The following is a 20,828-nucleotide window of genomic DNA, read 5'->3' as shown; positions in this document are numbered from 1 at the left end:
GGGCGCCTGGGTGGCTCAGTCGGTTGAGCGACTGCCTTCGGCTCAGGTCATGATCCCAGGGTCCTGGGATCGAGTCCCACATCGGGCTCCCTGCTCTGCGGGGAGCCTGCTTCTCCCTCTCCCACTCCCCCTGCTTGTGTTCCCTCTCTCGCTGTGTCTCTCTCTGTCAAATAAATAAATAAAATCTTAAAAAAAAAAATAATTTATTTGGTGGTATAATTTTTTTCACAGTTTTTAAATTGGGTTGTCTGTCTTCTTCTTATGGGATGGTAAGAGTTCTTTATATATGCTGGATACAAGTATTTTATCAGCTATATGATTTGCAAATAGTGTGTGGCTCGTCTTTTCATTTTCTTAATGGTGTCTTTGAAGTGCGAACATTTTAAATTAAGATGAAATACAACTTTTTTTCTTTTATGGTGTTATATCTAAGATCTCTTTGCCTAACCCAAGGTCATGAATATTTTTCTCCTATCTTCAAAAAGTTTTACAGTTTTAGTTCTTATATTTAGCTGTATGATCCATTTTGAATTAATTTGTATATGAATAGTTCAATTTTTCAAGCACCATTTGTTTAAAAGACTATCTCTTTCCCATGTGGGTTTTCTTAAATTATATTTTTAAATATTCTGTGCCATGGTGTAGGTTTTCTACTTTAGGGGCCCCATTTTTGGGCTTAACAGTTTTCCTTGGTTTTCTTTATCCATCAGCTTTGCCCTGATCCTTTGTGACTCTCTATTTCCATTTTATTTTGGTCACTTTTCTTATTTCTATCCTTATTTCTGTGCCTCTCCCTGAGTTGTCTGCAGGGTCTAATCTCCCTTGGGCTTCTTTTTATGTTGTCTTCCTTTTTAGGGTGTTTTTGTTTTTGCTTCTACTTTTTTTCTGTGTTTTGCCAGCTCACATTTCCTCATCTGTGCCCAGAGGTCGTTCTGGGAGCGTATTTTTGCTGGCACTTTCCGCACTCTGCTCCCATCAAGCTGTGCTCCCAGCTGTCTGCCTTGCTCCAAGCTTCCCCGCAGGTGACTTCTGTTACACTTCACCCCTTCCTGCTTCAGCTTTGGACGGCAATCGTAGTTGCTTTTGGCAGTCCTTATGTGTATTTTGAGTCTACAGATTATATCTGTCTCCTTGTTTTGCTGAAAATGGAGTTGTTTTCCTCCTCCTCGTTGCTTTTGTGTACTATCTAAGAGTAGAAGAAGAAAATTGCCATCTTGTATCCACACGTTCATATCTGAGAACCCCAGTCCTGGATCTCTGCTTATTTTTTTTTTTTTTCTGCTTATTTATCATTCTAATGATTCACTCAGTACCAGAGCCTGAAACTGGTGTCTTCCAATGATTCGAGAAAATTATAAGATATTTTCACTTCGTGGGGTGCCTGGGTGGCTCAGTCGGTTAAGCGACTGCCTTCGGCTCAGGTCATGATCCCACTCGATCCTGGGATCGAGTCCCGCATCAGGCTCTCCACTCAGAGGCGAGTCTGCTTCTCCCTCTCCCTCTGTGATCTCTCTTGCTTTCACTGTCTGTCAAATAAATAAATAAAATCTTTTAAAAAAAAAGATATTTTTGCTTCGACAATTACTCCTTCCCCTTGTCTCTTACACAGCTCCTCCTCAAACTCACTCTATCCTCTGTGGGACTCCTCATTCTGTTCTTCATATTTTTAAATCTCTCTTCCATATTTGTCATCTCTCTGAGCTGTATTCTGCATAATTTCTTCTAGATCTTCTTGGAAGGGCCTTAGATAACCACTCTATTTAAAATTTTTGGCAGCTCCTTATCCCTATTCCCCACTTCATTCCTCTCCGTAGTAGTTTCCACCATTTGGCACACGGTATTTTGAGTATTTTGTTTCCACTATTTTTTTTCATTCTTAAGTAAACTTTTTTTTACGGTTTTATTTATTTGAGAGAGAGAGAGAGCGTGCACACATGCACGTGTGCATGAGTGGGGGAAGGGCAGAGGGGAAGGACAAGCAGATTCCCCGCTGAGTAGTGAGCCCATGCTTGGCTCAATCCCAGGACCCCGAGATCATGACCTGAGCTGAAGGCAGACGCTTAACCAACTGAGCCACCCAGGCGCCCCTGTACTTTTTTTTTTTTTAAGATTTTATTTATTTGCCAGAGAGAGCACAAGCAGAAGGAGTGGCAGACAGAGGGAGAGGGAGAAGCAGACTCCCTGCTGAGCAGGGAGCCTGATGTGGGGCTCGATCCCAGGACTCTGGGATCATGACCTGAGCCGAAGGCAGACACTTAGCGACTGAGCCACCCAGGTGCCCCGTGTCTGGTTTCTTTTTGCCTACCATTTTGTGAAATGGAAACACAAACCTAGATGTTGTTGGGCATGGCCTTAGCTCATTCTCGTTGCTGTGTAGTATTCCATTGGGCAAATATACCATAATTTATTTTTCCCTTCTACTACTGAGGGAGATTTTGGTGGTTTCCAGTTTTGGACTATTACGAATAATGCTGCCATGAACATTTTATGACATGTCTTTGGATAATGCTGTGACACCTTTCGGTTGGGTGTGTACCTGGAAACAGAGCTGCGGAGCTAGAGAGTATGTGTCTTGGTTCTGAGCTGCTCATTTTCTTGGAACTTTATCTGAAGGAAACCTTTGGGACTTTATTTTTTTTTTTTTTTAAGATTTTATTTATTTATTTGACAGAGAGAGATAGCAAGAGCAGGAACACAAGCAGGGGGAGTGGGAGAGGGAGAAGCAAGCCTCCCGCCGAACAGGGAGCCCGATGTGGGACTCGATCCCAGGACCCTGGGATCATGACCTGAGCCGAAGGCAGACGCTTAACGACTAAGCCACCCAGGCGCCCCCTTTGGGACTTTAGACTAAAGTTAAATCCTTCAGAGAGGATTTCTTTGCTTCCTCCAGTTACCTGGGGCACTGCCAACCAAAGACCATTTTAAATTTTCTCCAGACTACACAGGTGATATGAATGCAGAATACAACCTGCATGGGGCCCCATTTGCAGTTACAAATGTTCAGGAGAGTTTCCTGCTCTCTCTACCCAGAGCCATGCCAGAGATGGGCTGGTTTCTTCACTGTTGCCTTCTGTGTGGTGGATTATTTCTCATCGACTGAAGGTTTAGGTTTTGGAGTGCCAGCTTTGAATGGCAGATTCATTTGCTAGGGCTGCCCTAACAAAGCACCACAAACTGGGTGGCTTAGAACAACAGAGACTTATTCTCTCACAGCTCTGGAAGCTAGAAGTCCAAAGTCAAGGTGTTGGCTGGGTTGGTTTCTTCTTTTTTATTTTATTATTTTTTTAATTTTTTAAAGATTTTATTTTTTTATTAACATATAATGTATTATTTGATTCAGGGGTACAGGTCTGTGATTCATCAGTCTTACACAATTCACAGTGCTCACCAAAGTACCTACCCTCCCCAGTGTCCATCACCCAGCCACCCCATCCCCCTCATCCCGCTCCACTCAAGCAACTCTCAGTTTGTTTCCTGAGATTAAGAGTCTCTTATGGTTTGTCTCCCTCTCTGGTTTTGTTTTGTTTCATTTTTCCCTCCCTTCCCCTATGATCCTCTGTCTTGTTTCTCAAATTCCTCATATCAATGAGGTCATAGGATACTTGTCTTTCTCTGATTAACTTATTTCGCTTAGCGTAATACTCTCTAGTTCTATCCACGTTGTTGCAAATGGCAAGATTTCATTTTTTTGATGGCTGCATAATATTCCATTGTATATATACACCACATCTTCTTTATCCATTCATCTGTTGATGGACATCTAAACTCTTTCCACAGTTTGGCTATTGTGGACATTGCTGCTATAAACACTGGGGTGCATGTGCCCCTTCAGATCCCTGCATTTGCATCTTTGGGGTAAATACCCTAGTAGTGCAATTGTTGGATCGTATGGTAGCTCTATTTTCAACTTTTTGAGGAACCTCCATACTGTTTTCCAGAGTAGCTGCACCAGCTTGCATTCCCACCAACAGTGTAGGAGGGTTCCCCTTTCTCAGCATCCTCGCCAACATCTGTCATTTCCTGACTTGTTAATTTTAGCCATTCTTACTGGTGTGAGGTGGTATCTCATTGAGGTTTTGATTTGTATTTCCCTGATGCCAAGTGATGATGAGCACTTTTTCACGTGTCTGTTGCCCATTTGGATGTCTTCTTTGCAGAAATGTCTGTTCATGTCTTCTGCCCATTTCTTGATTGGATTATTTGTTCTTTGGGTGTTGAGTTTGATAAGTTCTTTATAGATTTTGGATTAAAGATTTTATTTTTAAGTAACCTCTACACCCAACATGGGGCTCCAACCTACAACCCCGAGATCAAGAGTCGCACGCTCTACTGACTGAGCCAGCCAGGCGCCCCAGGGTTGGTTCCTTCTCATAGATCTGAGCCTCTCTCCCAGCTTCTGCTGATTGCCTACAATCTCTGGTGCTCCTTGCCATGTAGACACAGCACTCCACCTCTGCCTCTGTCTTCACGTGGTATGCTCCCTCTGTCCCTATGTCTTCACATGGCTGTCCTCTCTCTGTATCCCTCTCCTCTTCTTATAAGAACGCCTGTATTGTGTTAAGGCTCTAACCTACTCCAGTAAGGCCTCATCTTGACTAATTACAGTTGCAATGACCCTATTGCCAGATAAGGTCACATTCTGAGGTAGTGGGGTTAGGACTTCAGCATAGCTTTATAGGGGGCACAGTTCAACCCATAATACACGGGGTCTCCTGTGAGACTGCTCACTGTGGGCAGTGCTAGACTTTCTCCGCTGAGCCCCCTGCCCTGGCCCTTGCCAAAGAGAAGCACAAGTTCTCCAGGATTTGCCAGAAACTTAGCGGGCAAAAGTCAGCTTTGCTTTCGCTTGCCTCACAGACTTTCTGCTTTTACTTTATTTCGGCTTCTGTGGATTTCTTTCCTTATATCAAGTCAGCACTACAACTCAGAAAAATTTAAAAATGAACTTATGTTTCATCTAGCTTCCCCCCTCATTTCAATAAGGAGCATGCCCTGGGAACCTAGTTTGCCAAGCCAATCACCAGTTTGTATCCATCCTTGCTCTCCTGACGCTGCACCTCTGTCCTGGCAGGCCCTTCGTGTTAAACGTCTGCCCACCCCAACCAAACCCTGGGTCTCCCCCTAAGCTTGGAGCCCACTCCTCCTCTGTCTCACAGACCACCCCGAAGGGAGACCCTACCTCAAGGCATGCCCCTTGCCTTGGCATCTCGCCTGAGGCTAAGGGCATGGGGCTTTGGAGCTAGACGCCTGCATTATGACCACCTGGCTGAGCCACCTCGGGCAAACTACCACCCCCCCACCGCCTGGATTTTCCCGTGTGTAAAATGGGGACTTTGAAAAGCTACGTGACACCCTGAGCACAATGAATGCTCAACAAGGCCAACCGTGTTCATCAAAGTGCATACGTTTTCAATTGGCCAGCAGCCCACCCTCTGGCGGGAGGGGTCCAGTCGGGATTAGTAGCAGATGGTGTCCTTGAGGAACGGAGTGGCCCAGGGGGGCTCCCCTGAGGGGACACAGTAAGAGGACACCTCCCAGAGTCCCTCAGACACGCCCACACATGTGTCTGTGTCTCAGGGAACATCTACCATTATGTGCCCTGGTACAACACCAAGCCAGTCGTGGCCGTGACCTCCCACTGGGAAGATGTCAGCTTCCGCATGAATTGCCTCAACCTCCTGCACTTCACTCGGGACCGCCTGGTGAGTGGTACAGGAGGGTGCAGGGGTGGGCCAGGCCACCGATGGGAGGCTTGGGGGACTAAATCACAGTCCTAGGGAGCCAGTCACTCAGTTCACTCATGCACTCCACACCAATGAAGACAGAAGCATCAGGCACTGTGCTAGACACTGAAGACCCAAAGCTGAATAAACACAGCGCCTTAGCCTCACCATCTGGGAAGTCGGACATGCAAAAAGCTACTACAGGGCACAGGGCTGGAGATCCACTACCCAGAGCCAGTACCCAGAGCCATGGGGGGCAGCGAGATTGGGGGTGGGGGAGGGGAGCTGAAGAGAGGATAAGCAGAGGAGGTGTTTGAAAAGGAGGTGACATTTGAGCAGAGTCTTGAAGAATGAGTCTGCTGGGGGCGTGGTGGGGGTGCAGAGAAGGGAGTGCAGAGTTGGCAAAGCCATGGTGACATGAAGTTCCAGGACAGCAAGGGCATGGAGGTGATGTGGAAATAAAGCCAGAGAAACTGGAAGAGGTCAGATCACAAAGGTCTTATGCATCTGCTAAGGAGGGAAGTCACTGAACATTTTTAGGCAGGAGTGCCACATGGTGCCTCCACCTTAGATATGACTTTTTTGCACCTACAGAAGAGAAGCCCTGGGTCAAAACTCTACCCCTTACAGTTCTGCCCTATCCTGGCTCCTTCCTGCCACTTATTCTGTTGGGTAGGGGAGAGGGTGTGTGGGGATCCTCGCCTTGCAAGGGCATGTAATTGCCTTGGACTGACATCCTTGGGTTACCCCAAAGGCCCCCAAGTCCTGACTGATAACATCTCGGGCCAGTCATTCCTATAACCTCTCCCGGGTGAGCCCCCATGCTCACTTGCTGTTTCTCTCCTGCTGAGCAGAAAGCCAATCTGGACACCCTGAAGTCCATAAGGAATCCAAGGGACCCCGCTCTGCTCCCCCAGTGGGAGAAGCTGCTGAGGGAGCTGGTGGAGGACTGCAAGTAGGGGAGGAGTGTGCTGCCCTGGGGCTGGGGCTGAGCTAGGTCAGGCTCCCACGGGGTGTGGGTGCAGTCCAGCACCCTATACAGAACAGCCCCCAACCCCCACCTCCTCAAGAAAGGAGCTCCGCTCAATCTCTCCCCAGCTCGAAGCCCAAACCACAGAGCTGCTTCTCCTCCCCTGTTCAGGCCCTCCAGAAACTGGCCCTGACCTCCCCACCTAGCCTCATCCCAGCTCTCCCTACACCCACACCTGATGCTCCCACCAAACCAAACCTCTCCCTGTTATCCTGACAAGCCCTGCACATCCTGGCCCACAGCTTTTTCCCTGCTGCTCCTCCTGTCCACAGGGCCCTGCACAGGGCACTGCCTGTTCTGGAAGATTCATCATAAGGCCTCTCCCAGCCCCACACCCCCCAGGGTTTGGTTGGCCCCTATCTCAGGGCTCTCACCCACCTCCACAGTGAGCTCCTTGAGCACAGGCCTGGCACACCGCATGAGAACCCAAGGGCCAGGCCAACAGGGGTGGGGCAGGATCTCAAGTCTAGGAAGTGCACATTGGCCTAAGGCAGGGCGGGAGGTCATGTGAGGTGAGGCGGAGAGAGGCTCAGCGCCCTCCTTCCTGATCCTGGCCACAGACACCCTCTGCCCTGCATGACCCATCAGCCCAGAGCCACCGAGCTGGACAAGAAGAGGTGGCAGCTCCGCAGCCTCCTCCTGCAGGAACTGGCCCAAAAGGCCAAGGAAGTTAAGCCCAGGAACATGGTGGCCACCGTGGAGGACTGGCTATACCGCCTCGATGCCGTGCTCCCCGAGGTGGGTGCTGGACACACTGGTGGGGGAGGAGGACTTGAAGCCAGCCACGCAGGCCTGACGCCCTCCCGCCTCAACAGCCCCAGATGAGCCTCCCGGACGTGATGATCTGGCTGATGTCCAAGGAGCAGCGGGTGGCCTACGCACAGGTGCCCGCCCACAGCGTCCTGTTCTCCCCAACAGGGGCTCTGCACTCTGGCAGGTTCTGTGGGAAGACACAGACCCTCATCCTGCAGGTGGGGAAGCCAGGCCACCCCACCCCTCAGGGGAGGAAAGGGCCCAGGAATACCCCAAGGGAGAAACCCTGAACTCTCGGGGCAGCCCCCATGAGTCTCCCTGAGGACACACCCACTTTGTCTCTCCTGGGCCCTTTAGCAGGTGAAATGGGGTTGAAACAGTCTCCAGAGAAAGGCAGGGGACAGTGCCCATCATCATGTGGTTGATGCCAAGTCCACATCCCTCATAAATGTTCCTCAAATTCATTTCTTCCGTCATCCTCACACCACACTTGGTCCAGTCCCTTGTCATCTCTCCCCTGAACCAGGATTGAGTGCTTTCCAAATATTTAATGCCTACAAGGCCTGGGCGCCAGCCCATCATATCAGATGCAGGTCATAAATAAGGCTGGTTGACCAGCACCCCCACCCTGGTGACAGCCCCTCCTTTCAGCCTTCCCCCCAACCCAGGAGGCAGGTGGGGGACACTCCCTTGCTCTTAAAGATGTCCTTCGTTCCCCAGTGTTTCCCAGAGAATGCCAAACCTCCCTGGCCTGGCCCCAGCCCCTTCTCACTGCAGTAACCTTCTCAGGGCCACACACTCTCAACAGCCAAGCCATGCTGGGCTTCCCCACCCCCAAACCTGCCTGCCCTGGGCCCTTTCCACCATTGTGGAATGTCCCTCCTATGCCCGCTGAAGTCTTTCTCATCCTGCAAGAACCACTGAGACTTGACTCCTGGCTCTACAACTTAATGGTCTGTGTGACTCCAGACCAACCCTTGACCACGTCCAGGCCTCAGTCTGCTCCTCCATAAAATGGGCCTGGTGAAAATGATGTGCGCCCCCACCCCACCCCCCATGTGAGGATCAGAGCGTCTCCTGCACATTTGGCACTTACCTTGTCAATGTCACCACCATCACCACTTCTCTTTGGAGCCTTCCCAGGCTCCCTGGGTGGCACCGCCCCTCTCCCCACAAACCCCACCAGCCTCTGTTATGCATGGGGTCACAGGTATACCATTTGCATATTAACTCCCTCTGGAAAGCAGGAACTCTATCGTTCACTTTAAGCCCCAGCACCCAGGGCTCGGTGTGAAGGAGCAGGTGTATGTGCCCCTCCCTCACCCACGCCCCTGCCCCCCGGGGGGGACGTGCAACCCTGTGGGGTCGCCCTGCCTCTGGTTTAGTACCCAGAGGGTGAAGGACAGAAGGACACGCTGCCAGCGCACCTCCGGGTCTGCATGTGGCTCGGCAACGTCACGGACAGCAAGGATCTGCAGCTGCTGCGCCAGGGCGAGGTTGTTGTGTACGCAGAGACGGTGAGCAGCGCCCGGGGGGGCAGCAGGGGGAAGGCCGGGCTGCCAGAGCCCAGCACCAAAGGTGGAGAATCTGACGATTATGCGATGGGCTTTGATAAAGAGGTGGCAGAGCCTAGAGCAGCCTCAGATGTTGACAAGCCATAGGCGTGGTGATAAAAGGGGCAGCTGGGTGATCCCTTAGGGCCAGTCACTCTCTCCCTGATGGAGCTTCACTGGGAGTTTCTCCCAGTTACTTCAGGGCATGTGAGGTGAGGTCTCATCTGTCGCCAACATGGCAGCCTAGGACCCCTGCAGACTCCAGCTGGGTCCTCCAGGCCAGTCTGGTGGTTCTGGGGAGGGAGGGTCCTGGAACATTCAGAGGAGCAGGAAGTGAGGCATCTTCCCAGAAAACCACAGACGCAGGGGGTGGGCGAGCAGCCAGTCAGAGACTGCTCTAGAACCAGAGGAGGGAAAGATGACCCTTGTTGCCTGGGGGAGGACGTGGCTCAGGAGAAGGCTCCGAGAGCAGAGGGAAAGAAGTTTAAGAATTTTCAGCTTTTTAATTTACTGAGTCAAAAATAAATTTTTGTGGTTCCAAAGTTGCACACTGTGCATGGATATATCCTAACATGCGTAACCAGCCCCTACGTAGGGCTTGGAGACGTGAGATGAGAGGGGATTTAGGATGAGGTGCAGGCAGCAGGGGCTGCACGTCCAGCAGGGGGATGTGGGGAAAAAGGCTCAGAGGCAGCAAAGATGCGGCAAGTGGTGGAGAGCACTGGGTTCCCCGAGTCAGCAGCGACAAGGCTAACGGAGCGCACCGCAGCAACCCCCCCCCCGCCCCGCCCCCGCCCAGGCTCTAACACAGGCATCTGCCTGCTCTACCCTTCAGTGGCTGAGCACCCTGGGGTAGCGTTGACCTCTGAGCTCAGTTTCCCCCCCTGTGAAATGGGGCTGTGAGGATTACAGGGAACAGTTCACATAAAACCCTAGGCATGGGCCTGGCCTGAGGTGAGGATTTGATGAACAGCATCCTCCTGTCCTAACCGAGTGCCGCTGGGGAGAAGTGCTGCCTGTGATAAGCCCCTGGCCCCTTCTTGCCTAACACACTTCCAAGAGGTCCCTGCAGCCCAGAGCAGGGGGCCCAAGGAGGGGCCCAACGTCCCAGTGGGGGGACGGGGCGGTGCGAGGCACTGACAACCGCCCCTCCCCCAGTACGAGAACCAGGCCAAGTATAAAGACCAGTGGGGACAGCAGGGGCTGTACCGCTGCCCCAACTTCTCAGACGTCATGGGGCACAAGGCTGTCCCCAAGGAGGATTTCCAGGTGCCCCAAGGATGGCACTGGCAGGGGCAGTGGACAGTGGAGCCTCAGAGGAGGTAAGGCTAGGGTGCGGGCCCGGAGCCTGTGTGCCCCTGGACATGCAGCACTGGGGGGACTGTTCTTTTCGCCCGGGAGAACCAGTTAGCCGCAGCCCGGGGAGGTGGGCCCGTGGCCACTGTGGCCTGCTCCCAGCGACTGGGGTGCCCAAGACGAAGGGCCCTGCCCACCACACTGCCCTGGATGCCAAGCCCCACTGCCCAGCCTTGCCCAGAGCAGGTGGGGCTGCCAGGTAGGGGAACACTGGGCCAGCAGAGGACGACCCGGGAGCCTGAAAGTTTGGGGAGATGTGCTGGAAACTTGGGGTCTCACTGCCCCCAGACTCCTCCTGGACGTAGACATCAACAAGAGCCAGGTGCTAGAGGAGGTGTATGAGAACCAGCGTCGAGACACCACGGGGGCCTGGGTGCGGGCAGCCATCCCGAACACGGATGTGGTGAGCAGGGGCTAAAGCTGCCTCGGGGGACGGGGGGGACAAGCAGGGCACGCAGGTGGGTGCCCTGCAAGCTGGGTTGTCCGTGGGAAGAGCACCAGACCACGGGTTACCCTCTGAGCCCTGCCCCCACACACCGCGCAGGAGCCTGAGCGCGCACTGATGGCGTTAGTGTCCTCAGACGGCCGGTCGAGGCGCCTTCCGAGACTGTAAGGAACAACGTAGGGGGGCAGTGTTTCCTTCCTAGGCTTCTTCCAAAGGTAGTGCTTACCCAGAAGGAGAGAATGTCTGGGGCTAGTCTAGGCCCACACCGTCTGAGAGAACTTTCTGTGATGATGGAAATGTTCTGTGTCTGCACTGTCCCCCTATCGAGTACTTGAAATGTACTTGCGGGACTGAGGAACTGAACTTTGGATTTTGTTTCATTTTATCTTTTTTCTTTTAAAGATTTTATTTATTTGGGCACCTGGGTGGCTCAGTTGGTTAAGCCACTGCCTTCGGCTCAGGTCATGATCCTGGAGTCCCGGGATTGGGTCCCGCATCGGGCTCCCTGCTCGGCGGGGAGTCTGCTTCTCCCTCTGACCCTCCCCCCTCTCATGCTCTCTCTCTATCTCATTCTCTCTCAAATGAATAAATAAAATCTTTAAAAAAAAAAAAAAGATTTTATTTATTTATTTGAGAAAGAGTGCGCACGCGAGAGAGAGCACGGGTTGGGGAGGACGGAGGGAGAGGGAGAAGCAGACTCCCCACCGAGTAGGGAGGCACCATGGCCACGGTAGATGAGTGAAGGTGGCCTCCCAGCTCAGATGCCCCCGGCCTGCCCTGTCTATCCACCCTCAGAACGGAGAGCCCGTGGAGGCCCGGGAGAATGTGAAGTGCCCCCAAGGCTGGCACGTTAAGAAGAACTGGGTCGTGGAGCTGAACCACGCGGTGGACAGTGAGGGTCAGTCCCCGGGTCACGGGCTGAGGGAAGGAGGCCCTGGAGCTGCCAGGGACTGACACTTCCCACAGCCTCAAAGCAACCAAGCTCTCAGGTGGGATGGGCCTGAATTTCCAGGGGTTGCCCAGCCTCTGGACAGTGGGGTCTCCACCCTTTCTATAGACATGGGCCCCAGTTTTCAGACCGGGCAGGTTGTAAGTGCCTCCTGAGCACTTTCTAGAAAAGGGGAAAATGGTCACGGAGCCTGGGTTCCCCTGAGGTAGTAGCTCCAGGGAAGGAGTGATGGGCTGGAAGTCCGAAGACCTGGGCTCAAGACGTTGAGTCTGCTATATATGGGCTGTGTGACCTTGTGTGGGTCACAGGACGTCTCTGAGCCCCGCCTTCCTCATGTGTAAGATGGGTGGTTGGGCCCAAGCCACCCTCGTGAGCACACCGTCCTTTCCACAACTCAGGGCCTGAGACACCTGGACGTGAGGGAAAGCATTTCCCCTTTAGCCTGCCTTCTGGGGCCCATCTCTCAGGCCTGTCCACACCTCCCAGCCCGTGGGCACCTGGGCACCCACAGGCCGTGGCCCTGCCTCTGCAGGCTGGGAGTACGGAGTGGGGATTGAGCCGTCGGGCCAACCCCGGGTCTGGAACTCAGTGGAGAAGACTTACTACTCGTGCCGCCGGCGGCGCTGGGTGCGTTTGCGCTGCCGGAACCATGGGAAGCTGAGCCTGGAGCAGGAGACCCTCTCCTTCCTGCAGCTGGTGAGAGGACTGCCTGGGTGGGTCCCCCCACCCCCAGCCCGTGCCATGGTGGGAGGGTGACATTCTGCTCCCCTCCCCGCAGCACCACCCCAGCCCAGCCAAGGAGGAGGAGGGCTGGGAGTATGGCACCTTCGGCTCCAAGTTCCACCTGAACCCTCAGCCCCAGAGCCGGTTCCGCCGCCGCTGCTGGCACCGCAGGATGGTCCTGAACAAGGACAAGGGCATTGCACCCATATTCCTCCTGGAGGGATCCTTGGTAAAGCCTCCGTGGTCTAGGGGACTCCTCCTTGCAACCCCACCTCCCAGAGCCGGGGCCCAGCTGCGGGGTGGCAGACAGCAGGAGACACCCCTGGTTGGGGCACTGATGGTTGAGGGATGGGGGAGTGTGTGCCCCAGATCCACACCCTCAGGCTATAAGGGAAGGTGACCTGGGCCTGCACTAGCGGAGACAAGAAAAGCACGCAAGAGCCTCAGGGAGAATGTTCTGGGCACAGGGTATGGATCTGAAAGAGCAGGCTAGGAAGGAAGAGAATTTGAGGCTAACACAGGCTCCAGACAAAACGATCAGGAGCTCCTGGAGGCCTGCCCCAGAGGAAACCCAGCTACATGACCTACCCTTCATCTACTGCATCTTCAACAGTAAGCTTTGAGAGTCTGCTTGGTGGCCCCAGAGACCCTGCATCTGAGGGCAGGCTGTGGGGAGGGGCCAGTGTGGGGATCCTGGGGGCAACTGATGGACGAGGCTCCTCTCTTACCCAGAGCCCCACTACTACCAGCTTTTCTGCTACATCTACCAGGCCCGAAACCTAATGTCCAACCAGATCCAGACATTCCAGGGTAGGCAACAGGCACCCCTTTCTGCCCAAGCCCCTGGGGACCCCAGCAGCATAAAGAATATGACAAGGAAGGGGGTGCAAGCATGCAGGCCCCTCTCCCCAGCCCCTCAGGGCCCTGGCTTGGGGAAGAGATAAAATCAAGGTGTATAAGGCAGGGCTGTTCCTGAGATATGTGCCCAACACTGTGGAATCAAGAAGGGGGAGTTGGGGAGGCTTCACCCTGGCGGTGAAGAGGGAAGTTTTCTGGCAGAGTACTGATGAGACAGGAAGACAAACGGTGACACACACCGGGACCGCATGTCCCTTGTGTCAGAAGATGAGAGGTGGAGAGGAGGGCCCGTGAAGGTTTTAGGAGAGTCGTGTGCTCCTATGGGTAGCCCTGTTTGTAAGGAGCAGGTGGCCGGATGAGGCTCCGAGCCAGGGCAGCGGGTGTCTGCCGGGAGCTGTGTCCACTGGGCGTCAGCGTCCACATTGAGAAGGCCACATGATGTCCCCTGACACTTGGGTGTCACAGCCACTCGCTGATGCTGTGGAAGGGCAGGCACGTGTAGCTGCTCCTCAGAACTCCTCCAGAGGAGCCCTGGGGCCTCCACCCCTGGGACCCCCAGACCTCAACCAGGTGGTGTCAGAGAGATGTGGATGGAACCAATGGTCCCACGGCCGTTGGCCTGCAGCTTGCACTGAGGTGGCCTTCTGGGCAGTGGCTGTGGTTGCCCAGCCTGGGCTTGCCGGGATCTCTGGTCCAGTGGTTGGTGGCAGCTGCCGGGGGGAGCGCCTCGCTTGATAGCTCAGTGGCAGGACCCTCTCCTCTCCTTCTGCCCACCCCCCAGTGCCCTTCATTCGGTTGGTCTTCTTGAACCATAGCCAGTGCACCCAAACCCTGAAGAGCTCTGCGGCCCCCACGTGGGCCCAGACGCTCATTTTCCAGCACCTTCTTCTGTACGAGAACCCCGAAGACACCAAAGCAAGCCCACCACTCGTGGTGTTGGAACTGTGGCAGCAGGACTCCCAGGTACAGTGGGCTGGAGCGGGCAGAGTGGCTGAGTTTTTATTTTAGAGGAGAATACACCACAAGTGCTCCAGTGGGGCCTGATTCACAGAGAGCATCACGCGACATAAACGCCAGCCTGTATCTGAGAGCTGTCAGCATCCCAGGGGAGGGGCCAGGACCCTGCCAGCTTGGCCTCCGTGTCTGGTGAACTTCCCCTTCCCTACAGGGAAAGGAGAGCTTGTGGGCCCGGAGCACGTGGTCCCCGGTGGTCTGGCTGGATGTCCAAACACGGACCCTGCCCCCTCTGAGGTGGCACCCCCTTGTAAGATTGCTAGGGGAGAAAGAAGGCGAGATCCTGGTGTCCTGTGAGCTGATCCTCGAGACTGAGGTACCGGGAGGGAAGGCCCGGCTGGCAGCTGCGGTGCTGGGGGCGGGGGGGGCGGGGGTGCCGCCCTGCCCCACTCCCCTGCCTCAAGTTCCCACCAGCAGCAGTCCCCAACTCCATCCCCTCAGGGAAGGCCTGGGGCCTGGGAGCCAGCACACTGGGCTTGGGGCTGCCGGCTGCCGGCCTGCCCAAGCTCTCCCTAACCGCCCTGCCTGCTGCCACCCGCAGGGCTCTGGAGCCTCCTCCCTGGAGCCCTGCTAGGGACTTGATTTGGGGGTGGGGAGTAGGAGGACGAGCCCACTAGAGCCTCATGCTCCCTGCTCTCCCACCTCACCCCTTCAGAGTGTCAAAGAGAGACCGCCAATCTTAAGTGTTCCGTGGAAGAATGGAGTCTACACGCTCCCCAAGAGCATCCAGCCCACGCTAAAGAAAATGGCTGTGGAGGTGATGATGGTGGGGGGCGGGGAGGGCGGGCACCCTCCAAAGCAGTCGGGCGCCGCAGGGCTCTCTCTGCGGACTCTCCTTGGGCCCTCCTGACTACCTGATCCAAAGCTCAGACCCCAGGAAGATAATGTCTGAGAGATGGAGGGAGACAGGAGAGACATAAAGAGCAGAAGCTCTGACAGAGTAACTGTCTTAAATGCAGATCTCCGTGGTGGGTCATAGACCAAGGGCTTCAGTGTTCGGGCTCTCACCTGAGCCCCTCGCTGCCCCTCTGTAGTGGGGGCCATTTTTCAGACAAGAAAACTTGAGACTCAGAGACAAGCTAGCCCAGGCACTGTGACACAGGGATAAGTGGCAGGGCCAGAATCTGGGCCCGGCCCCGCCTGACTCCAAATGCCAGGATGTTTCTCATCTATCTTTTGACTGTAGGCTGGAGGTCCCCACATCGAACCTTTGTGCTCTGCCACAAATCTGGCAAAGAGCAAAAGATGGTCAGGTCCTCCTGGCTCTGGAGATGCCCCCTAAGATCAGGTAACCCCACTCTGGTCCCCCAAACAGGCCTCTGTAAGAGCATGGACATTTCCTGGGGTGCCCAGTGTCTATCTCTTGAGAGCACTGAATGACCATGGAGTTCTATGGGATCCAAGTCAGCAATGAGCTAGATAGCAACAGGAATGCCCAAGAAATCTGGGGCACCCCCTACATCTGTGGGCCTTCGAGGCAATCAGCCTCAGGAACTCCCTCCTGAAGACCGCAGGCCGGACAAAGCAGCAGGGGAGGAAGGGCAATGCCTCAGGGGCTCTGGAGGCCAGTGAAGGATATTCACAGTAGCCAGAGGGCACTCTGTCATGGAGGCCTTGGGGACAAGCATTGATTCCCTCACAGGACAGGAGACCTGTGCTAGCCTTCAGACTCTGACTTCATCCAGCTCCTTCCCTGGCCCTGGATGCTCCCTGATGCACCATCACTCCCAGGACAGCCCCCTCACTCTGGCCAGCACCCCATTACAGAGGCCCCAGCTGCCCCTTGCCCTACTCTCCTCTGTTCCGGCAGATTCTGGTCTGGGGCCTTCGGAACATGAAGCAGGTGCGTTCCCCCCAGCTCCTGGTAGAATGCTGGGAAGAGTCCCTGCAGACAGAGCCCATCAAGGACTTCCAGACCAACCCTAACTTCGCCCAGTCAGTCCTCTTCCTCACACTGGTAAGGCAGCCAAGGGCAGAGCAGGGGCTGGGGCAGCCCTTTCCTCCTGGGAGGCCTCACGCTCCGCCTCTGCTCGGGGCTGCAGTTCATGCCTATGGAGGAGACCTACGCGCCACCCCTCACGTTGAAGGTGGTGGACAATCAGGACTTCGGCCAGCAAACCGTGGTGGGTCAGGCCAACATCCACTCCCTACAACCCTACTTCTGTGACCCCTGGGCTAAGGACTACATGCCTCCACAGCTTCCAAGTACGGCCCTTTCTCCCTGCCCTTCCCCGGGCCTCACCTTCATGCTGGCGCTGGGAGCGGGAGCGGCCCTGGCTGCCCTGCAGGCTGGTGGCCCCCCTCCTCTCTCTTCTCCCTCTGCTGAGACTCATGATTGCTCTTTGTCCACACAGTGCTGTCTGTGAACAAGTACCAGAAGGTGAGTAAAGGGCTCGGGGTCTCCACCTTCTCCCACGCCATTTACAGGAGATAACCCTTGTCCCTGAGGAGGGGTGGAGATGAAGCAGAGTTCTGATGTGTGAGCTCCCGGCGTACACGAGAACTCTAAAGCCGTGATTCTCCACCCGGACTGCACATTGGAACCGTCTGAGAGTTTAAAGAAATCCTGATGGCCAGGCCACTGACCAATCGCATCGGGATTGCCGGGGAATCAGCAGTATTTCCAAGCCCCCACCCCTCTCTGGTGATTCCAGTGTTTCCAAGGTTCAGAACTACTCCTTGAGAGCAGCACTTGTCCAACTGGAATGCACAGGAATCCTGGGGACATCTTGAGCAAAAGCAGGTTCTGATTTAGTAGGCCTGGGGTGGGGCCTGAGGTTCTGCATTTCTGTAGCTGTGTGCAAGGAGGGTAAGAACTAAGTTTAGCCTCCTTCTGGTTCCTAATCCCATGTGTGCTGATCCCGAATTGAAAGGGCTCTATGAAGAGCAAGGGAACCAGGAAAGGAAGCCCTGCCCTCCATCCCTTTCTCCTGGGGGTTCAGAGATGGTAAGCAGGCTAGGTCAGCACATCGCCACACCCTGCTCTCCTGCTCTCATTTTTCAGTTCCTAGATTACCTCTATGAAAAGTTCTGGTCCAATCCCAGCAAAGCCCAGGTGATGTAGGCTCAGCCCTCGGGGAATAAGGAACAACTCCAGGCAGTTCAGGGAGGTGTTGGGGCGGGGGGGGGGCAGCATGACCCCGGGAGGGGGAGGGCTACTGTGCCTTCTCCCCGAGGGCCAGAATGACCTTCCCTGCCAGGATGAATACGAGCATGAAGTGGACTGGTGGAGCAAGCTATTCTGGGCCACGGGAGATGCTAAGTCCCTGCAGTACAAGTACAAAGACTACCATACCCTGCAGGTTTGGAGGCCTCTAGGAGGGGAGATTGCTAAGAAACACAGAATAAAATCTGCTGGGGGAGACGAGCAGACCTCACCCTGATGCCTCTAGAAGCGACTGGGGTGGGGGGTGGGGGGTAGTTTCCTCCTCATCTCCCCAAGACTCCAGGCCACACCTCCACCAGACATGCCCTTTTGGGAACCAGGGCTGCCCCATCTGCTGCAAGCAGTGCTGACCCTGGGGCCACTGAGCAGGCAGACGCTTCAAAGCAAGACCTGGGAACTGGTGGTCCCTCAACCCCCTGACAGCAGGAACAGTCCCTCCCTCTGGCTGAGCCCATGCCTGCTCTCCCCACCGGCTTGGGCCCCACACACACCCCCGCAGGTGTATGACTGTGAGCTGGAGGCTGTGCCTGCCTTTGAAGGCCTGCAGGACTTCTGCCAGACCTTCAGACTCTACCAGGAAGAGCCCAAGTTGGACAGCCCTGTGGTAGGGGAGTTCAAGGTGCGTGTTCACCCCCGCAGAGCTGCCACCGTCTCCCGTGCCCCTTCTGTCCCCAGAAGACTCTCATAAAAGCCCTGGCTCTCTATGCTCATGGTGCGGATGGGGTAGGGAGGGCTTGAAAACCATTTTGGGGAGCAGGGGACCAGAGGCTGACCGATGCAGGGGTTCAGAGTGACCTCCCCCCTTACACGGGATGGGCAGGGGCCTTCTCACTCCAGCTCAGGCCTACACTGGTCTCCCAAGGCCCAAGAGCCTTAGAGAACAAGTTCCAACCTGAAGGGATGGACGGGGGTGGAATGAGAGTCTGCATCAGCAGAAACTGGAAACTCACCTAACCACCGCAGTTGTTTGCCCAACATCCCTCCTAAACCTGCTGTCCCCGCAGAGCATCTCTGCTGCACCCCTCTCTCCCATCCTCAGTGCAGGCCACTCTCTCCTGAACTTGGGCCAGGGGCACCTCCTGCAGGGCTGGGCCTGCGCTGCCAACATCTTCCCTCCCCAACACACACACAGGGCCTTTTCCGCGTCTACCCCTTTCCTGAGGATCCAAAAGCCCCCAAGCCCCCCCGCCAGTTCTTGGTTTGGCGCGAGAAAGAGGACTTCCCCCAGGAGTGCTTGGTGCGCGTGTACATGGTCCGAGCCATCAACCTGCAGCCCCAAGATTCCAATGGCCTGGTAATGAGCAGCCCCAACCCCGTGGTGTTCATCGTCTCCGGGCCCGCCCAGCCCAGGTGCTTCCCACAATTCACGTCAAACCCCAGGGTCCTGGAGCTCCCTCAGGCTACGGATACCCAGCCAGATACCCAGATGGCCACCTCCCCACAGGCTCCCTCTGCTGCCAGGGGCTCATTTCTGCCCCTCCCCCACCCTCCCCAACCAACCTGGACTGACTCTCCATTTCCTGTCACCTCTCCCTCACTATGACTGAACCTCAGTGTGACCCTTATGTGATCCTGAAACTGGGACAGACAAAGATGGGCAACCGGGACAAGTACCAGCCCAACACTCTGAATCCCATCTTCGGCATGTGAGCTGCCCCAACTTTACCCAATCCCACTTCACCACACCCTCCCACGCTGTGCTAGGAGTAAGGTCCAAAAGGCGAAGACTTCTTCCATTTCTTTCTAACCTCTGAGTTCCTAGCATGGGATCTCACACACTCTCGGGGCTTGACAGATGGAAGGTGGTCAGTTCTACCCTCCCTCTCAAACACTTCGCCTGGGAAAGGAGTTCAGGGTCCCACAAGCCAGGCTTGCCAAGTTATTTCTAGCCAACCCTGGGGGATAGTTCTTAGCAGGTGGCAGCCACCCCAGGCTCTGTTCTCCATATTCACCATGACCAAACGAGGGGCTGAGAAGCTGGACAGGGAGGCCTGCAGATAGCATGGTCCGCAGACTCTGCAGTCTCCAACACCCTCACCCCCCAGTATGTTTGAACTGAGCTGCACCATCCCCCTGGAGAAGGACCTAGAGATCCAGCTATATGACTTTGACCTGTTCTCGCCTGATGATAAGATTGGAACCACAGTCATTGACCTCGAAAACCGACTCCTGTCTGGCTTTGGAGCCCGTTGTGGGCTCTCCAAATCCTACTGCTAGTGAGTGGACCTGAGGCCGGGCAAGAGAGCAGGGGAGGGGTGGAGGAGGGAGGCCCCAGCTCCCTTGGGGGGAGACTTGCATCCGGGCTGGGGAACCAGGGCCCAAACCTGGCTCCACTCATGCCCCCACCACTGCTCATCCTGCAGCTCAAAGCAGAATGTTCTCTAGGACACAAACCTTCTCACCTTTTCCTCTCCCTTAATTCCACAGCGCAGGGCCCTTTAGGTGGCGGGATCAGATGACCCCAAGCTTCCTCTTGGAACGCCATGCCAAACAGAAAGGGCTGCCTCCGCCTCTGTTCAGTCCTGAGGAGGACACTGTTTTTTACAATGGGAAAAAATTCAAACTGCAAAGCTTTGGTGAGAAGTACAGCACCTGCCAGAAGACACAGATCCAGGCCTCTGAAACCAGACGGCACCTGCCCCATTTTGCCCTTTCCTCCTATACAGGGCAACCACGCCCACTGTCCAGGCTGGAGGGAGGGGTGGGGAGGGCACCTGCCTGGGAGATGGGAAGGCTAATGACGCTGTGATCGCCTCCTTCCACCTCCTTCCATCTAGAGCCCATGCCCCCTCCTGTTCATTATTTGGGACCTAAGAAAGAACGCCTTGCACTGTACCTCCTGCACACCCAGGGGCTGGTCCCTGAGCATGTGGAGACCCGCACTCTGTACAGCAACAGCCAGCCAGGCATCGACCAGGTAGAAGACTGGAGGGGCTGGGGCGGGAGACAAGGGAGCCCAGCCATCCAGGACACAGCCCATGACAGAGAGGGGACGAGGAGGCCACGCATTCACACATGCACATGCACAGAAGCCCAGCATGTTCTGCACATGTTCAAAGTGGGAAGTTCTAACGATGTCTCCTAGAAGGGAGAGATTCAGAGCTGGAAAAGTCATCTGCAAGAAACCTGGGCCACGCAGCAGTTGGTGGAAGCGCTAAGGCATCCTACCAGCCGCACCCATGCCGCCTTGGGCTGTCCCGAGGGAGGCCCGGGAGGTAGCACCGGGGGTCAGATGTGCAGACGTTACAACCCTGGCTG

General features: G+C 55.0%; 1 protein-coding gene across 1 annotated transcript in view; it reads left to right on the top strand.

The window, feature by feature from the left end:
* The window catches only part of FER1L5 (fer-1 like family member 5), a 63,645-nt gene that overhangs the window by 38,929 nt on the left and 3,888 nt on the right, over positions 1 to 20,828 (top strand). Inside the window, exons 20-45 of the mRNA XM_081833454.1 lie at positions 5,578 to 5,702; positions 6,578 to 6,678; positions 7,314 to 7,491; positions 7,569 to 7,724; positions 8,892 to 9,023; positions 10,218 to 10,381; positions 10,704 to 10,818; positions 11,656 to 11,758; positions 12,342 to 12,505; positions 12,588 to 12,761; positions 13,000 to 13,144; positions 13,265 to 13,342; positions 14,172 to 14,353; positions 14,559 to 14,720; positions 15,060 to 15,161; positions 16,215 to 16,361; positions 16,447 to 16,609; positions 16,759 to 16,784; positions 17,409 to 17,459; positions 17,605 to 17,706; positions 18,070 to 18,189; positions 18,703 to 18,864; positions 19,125 to 19,216; positions 19,616 to 19,786; positions 19,998 to 20,146; positions 20,348 to 20,487. Coding sequence (XP_081689580.1) covers positions 5,578 to 5,702; positions 6,578 to 6,678; positions 7,314 to 7,491; positions 7,569 to 7,724; positions 8,892 to 9,023; positions 10,218 to 10,381; positions 10,704 to 10,818; positions 11,656 to 11,758; positions 12,342 to 12,505; positions 12,588 to 12,761; positions 13,000 to 13,144; positions 13,265 to 13,342; positions 14,172 to 14,353; positions 14,559 to 14,720; positions 15,060 to 15,161; positions 16,215 to 16,361; positions 16,447 to 16,609; positions 16,759 to 16,784; positions 17,409 to 17,459; positions 17,605 to 17,706; positions 18,070 to 18,189; positions 18,703 to 18,864; positions 19,125 to 19,216; positions 19,616 to 19,786; positions 19,998 to 20,146; positions 20,348 to 20,487 — 3,404 coding nt within the window. The remainder of the gene's footprint in view (positions 1 to 5,577; positions 5,703 to 6,577; positions 6,679 to 7,313; positions 7,492 to 7,568; positions 7,725 to 8,891; positions 9,024 to 10,217; positions 10,382 to 10,703; positions 10,819 to 11,655; positions 11,759 to 12,341; positions 12,506 to 12,587; positions 12,762 to 12,999; positions 13,145 to 13,264; positions 13,343 to 14,171; positions 14,354 to 14,558; positions 14,721 to 15,059; positions 15,162 to 16,214; positions 16,362 to 16,446; positions 16,610 to 16,758; positions 16,785 to 17,408; positions 17,460 to 17,604; positions 17,707 to 18,069; positions 18,190 to 18,702; positions 18,865 to 19,124; positions 19,217 to 19,615; positions 19,787 to 19,997; positions 20,147 to 20,347; positions 20,488 to 20,828) is intronic.

Source organism: Leptonychotes weddellii, chromosome 10 (assembly GCF_054177405.1).
Source record: "Leptonychotes weddellii isolate Sample4059 chromosome 10, ASM5417740v2, whole genome shotgun sequence".
Lineage (NCBI taxonomy): Eukaryota > Metazoa > Chordata > Mammalia > Carnivora > Phocidae > Leptonychotes > Leptonychotes weddellii.
The sequence above is the reverse complement of the archived record's forward strand: the minus strand, read 5'-3'. Positions and strand labels throughout refer to the sequence as shown.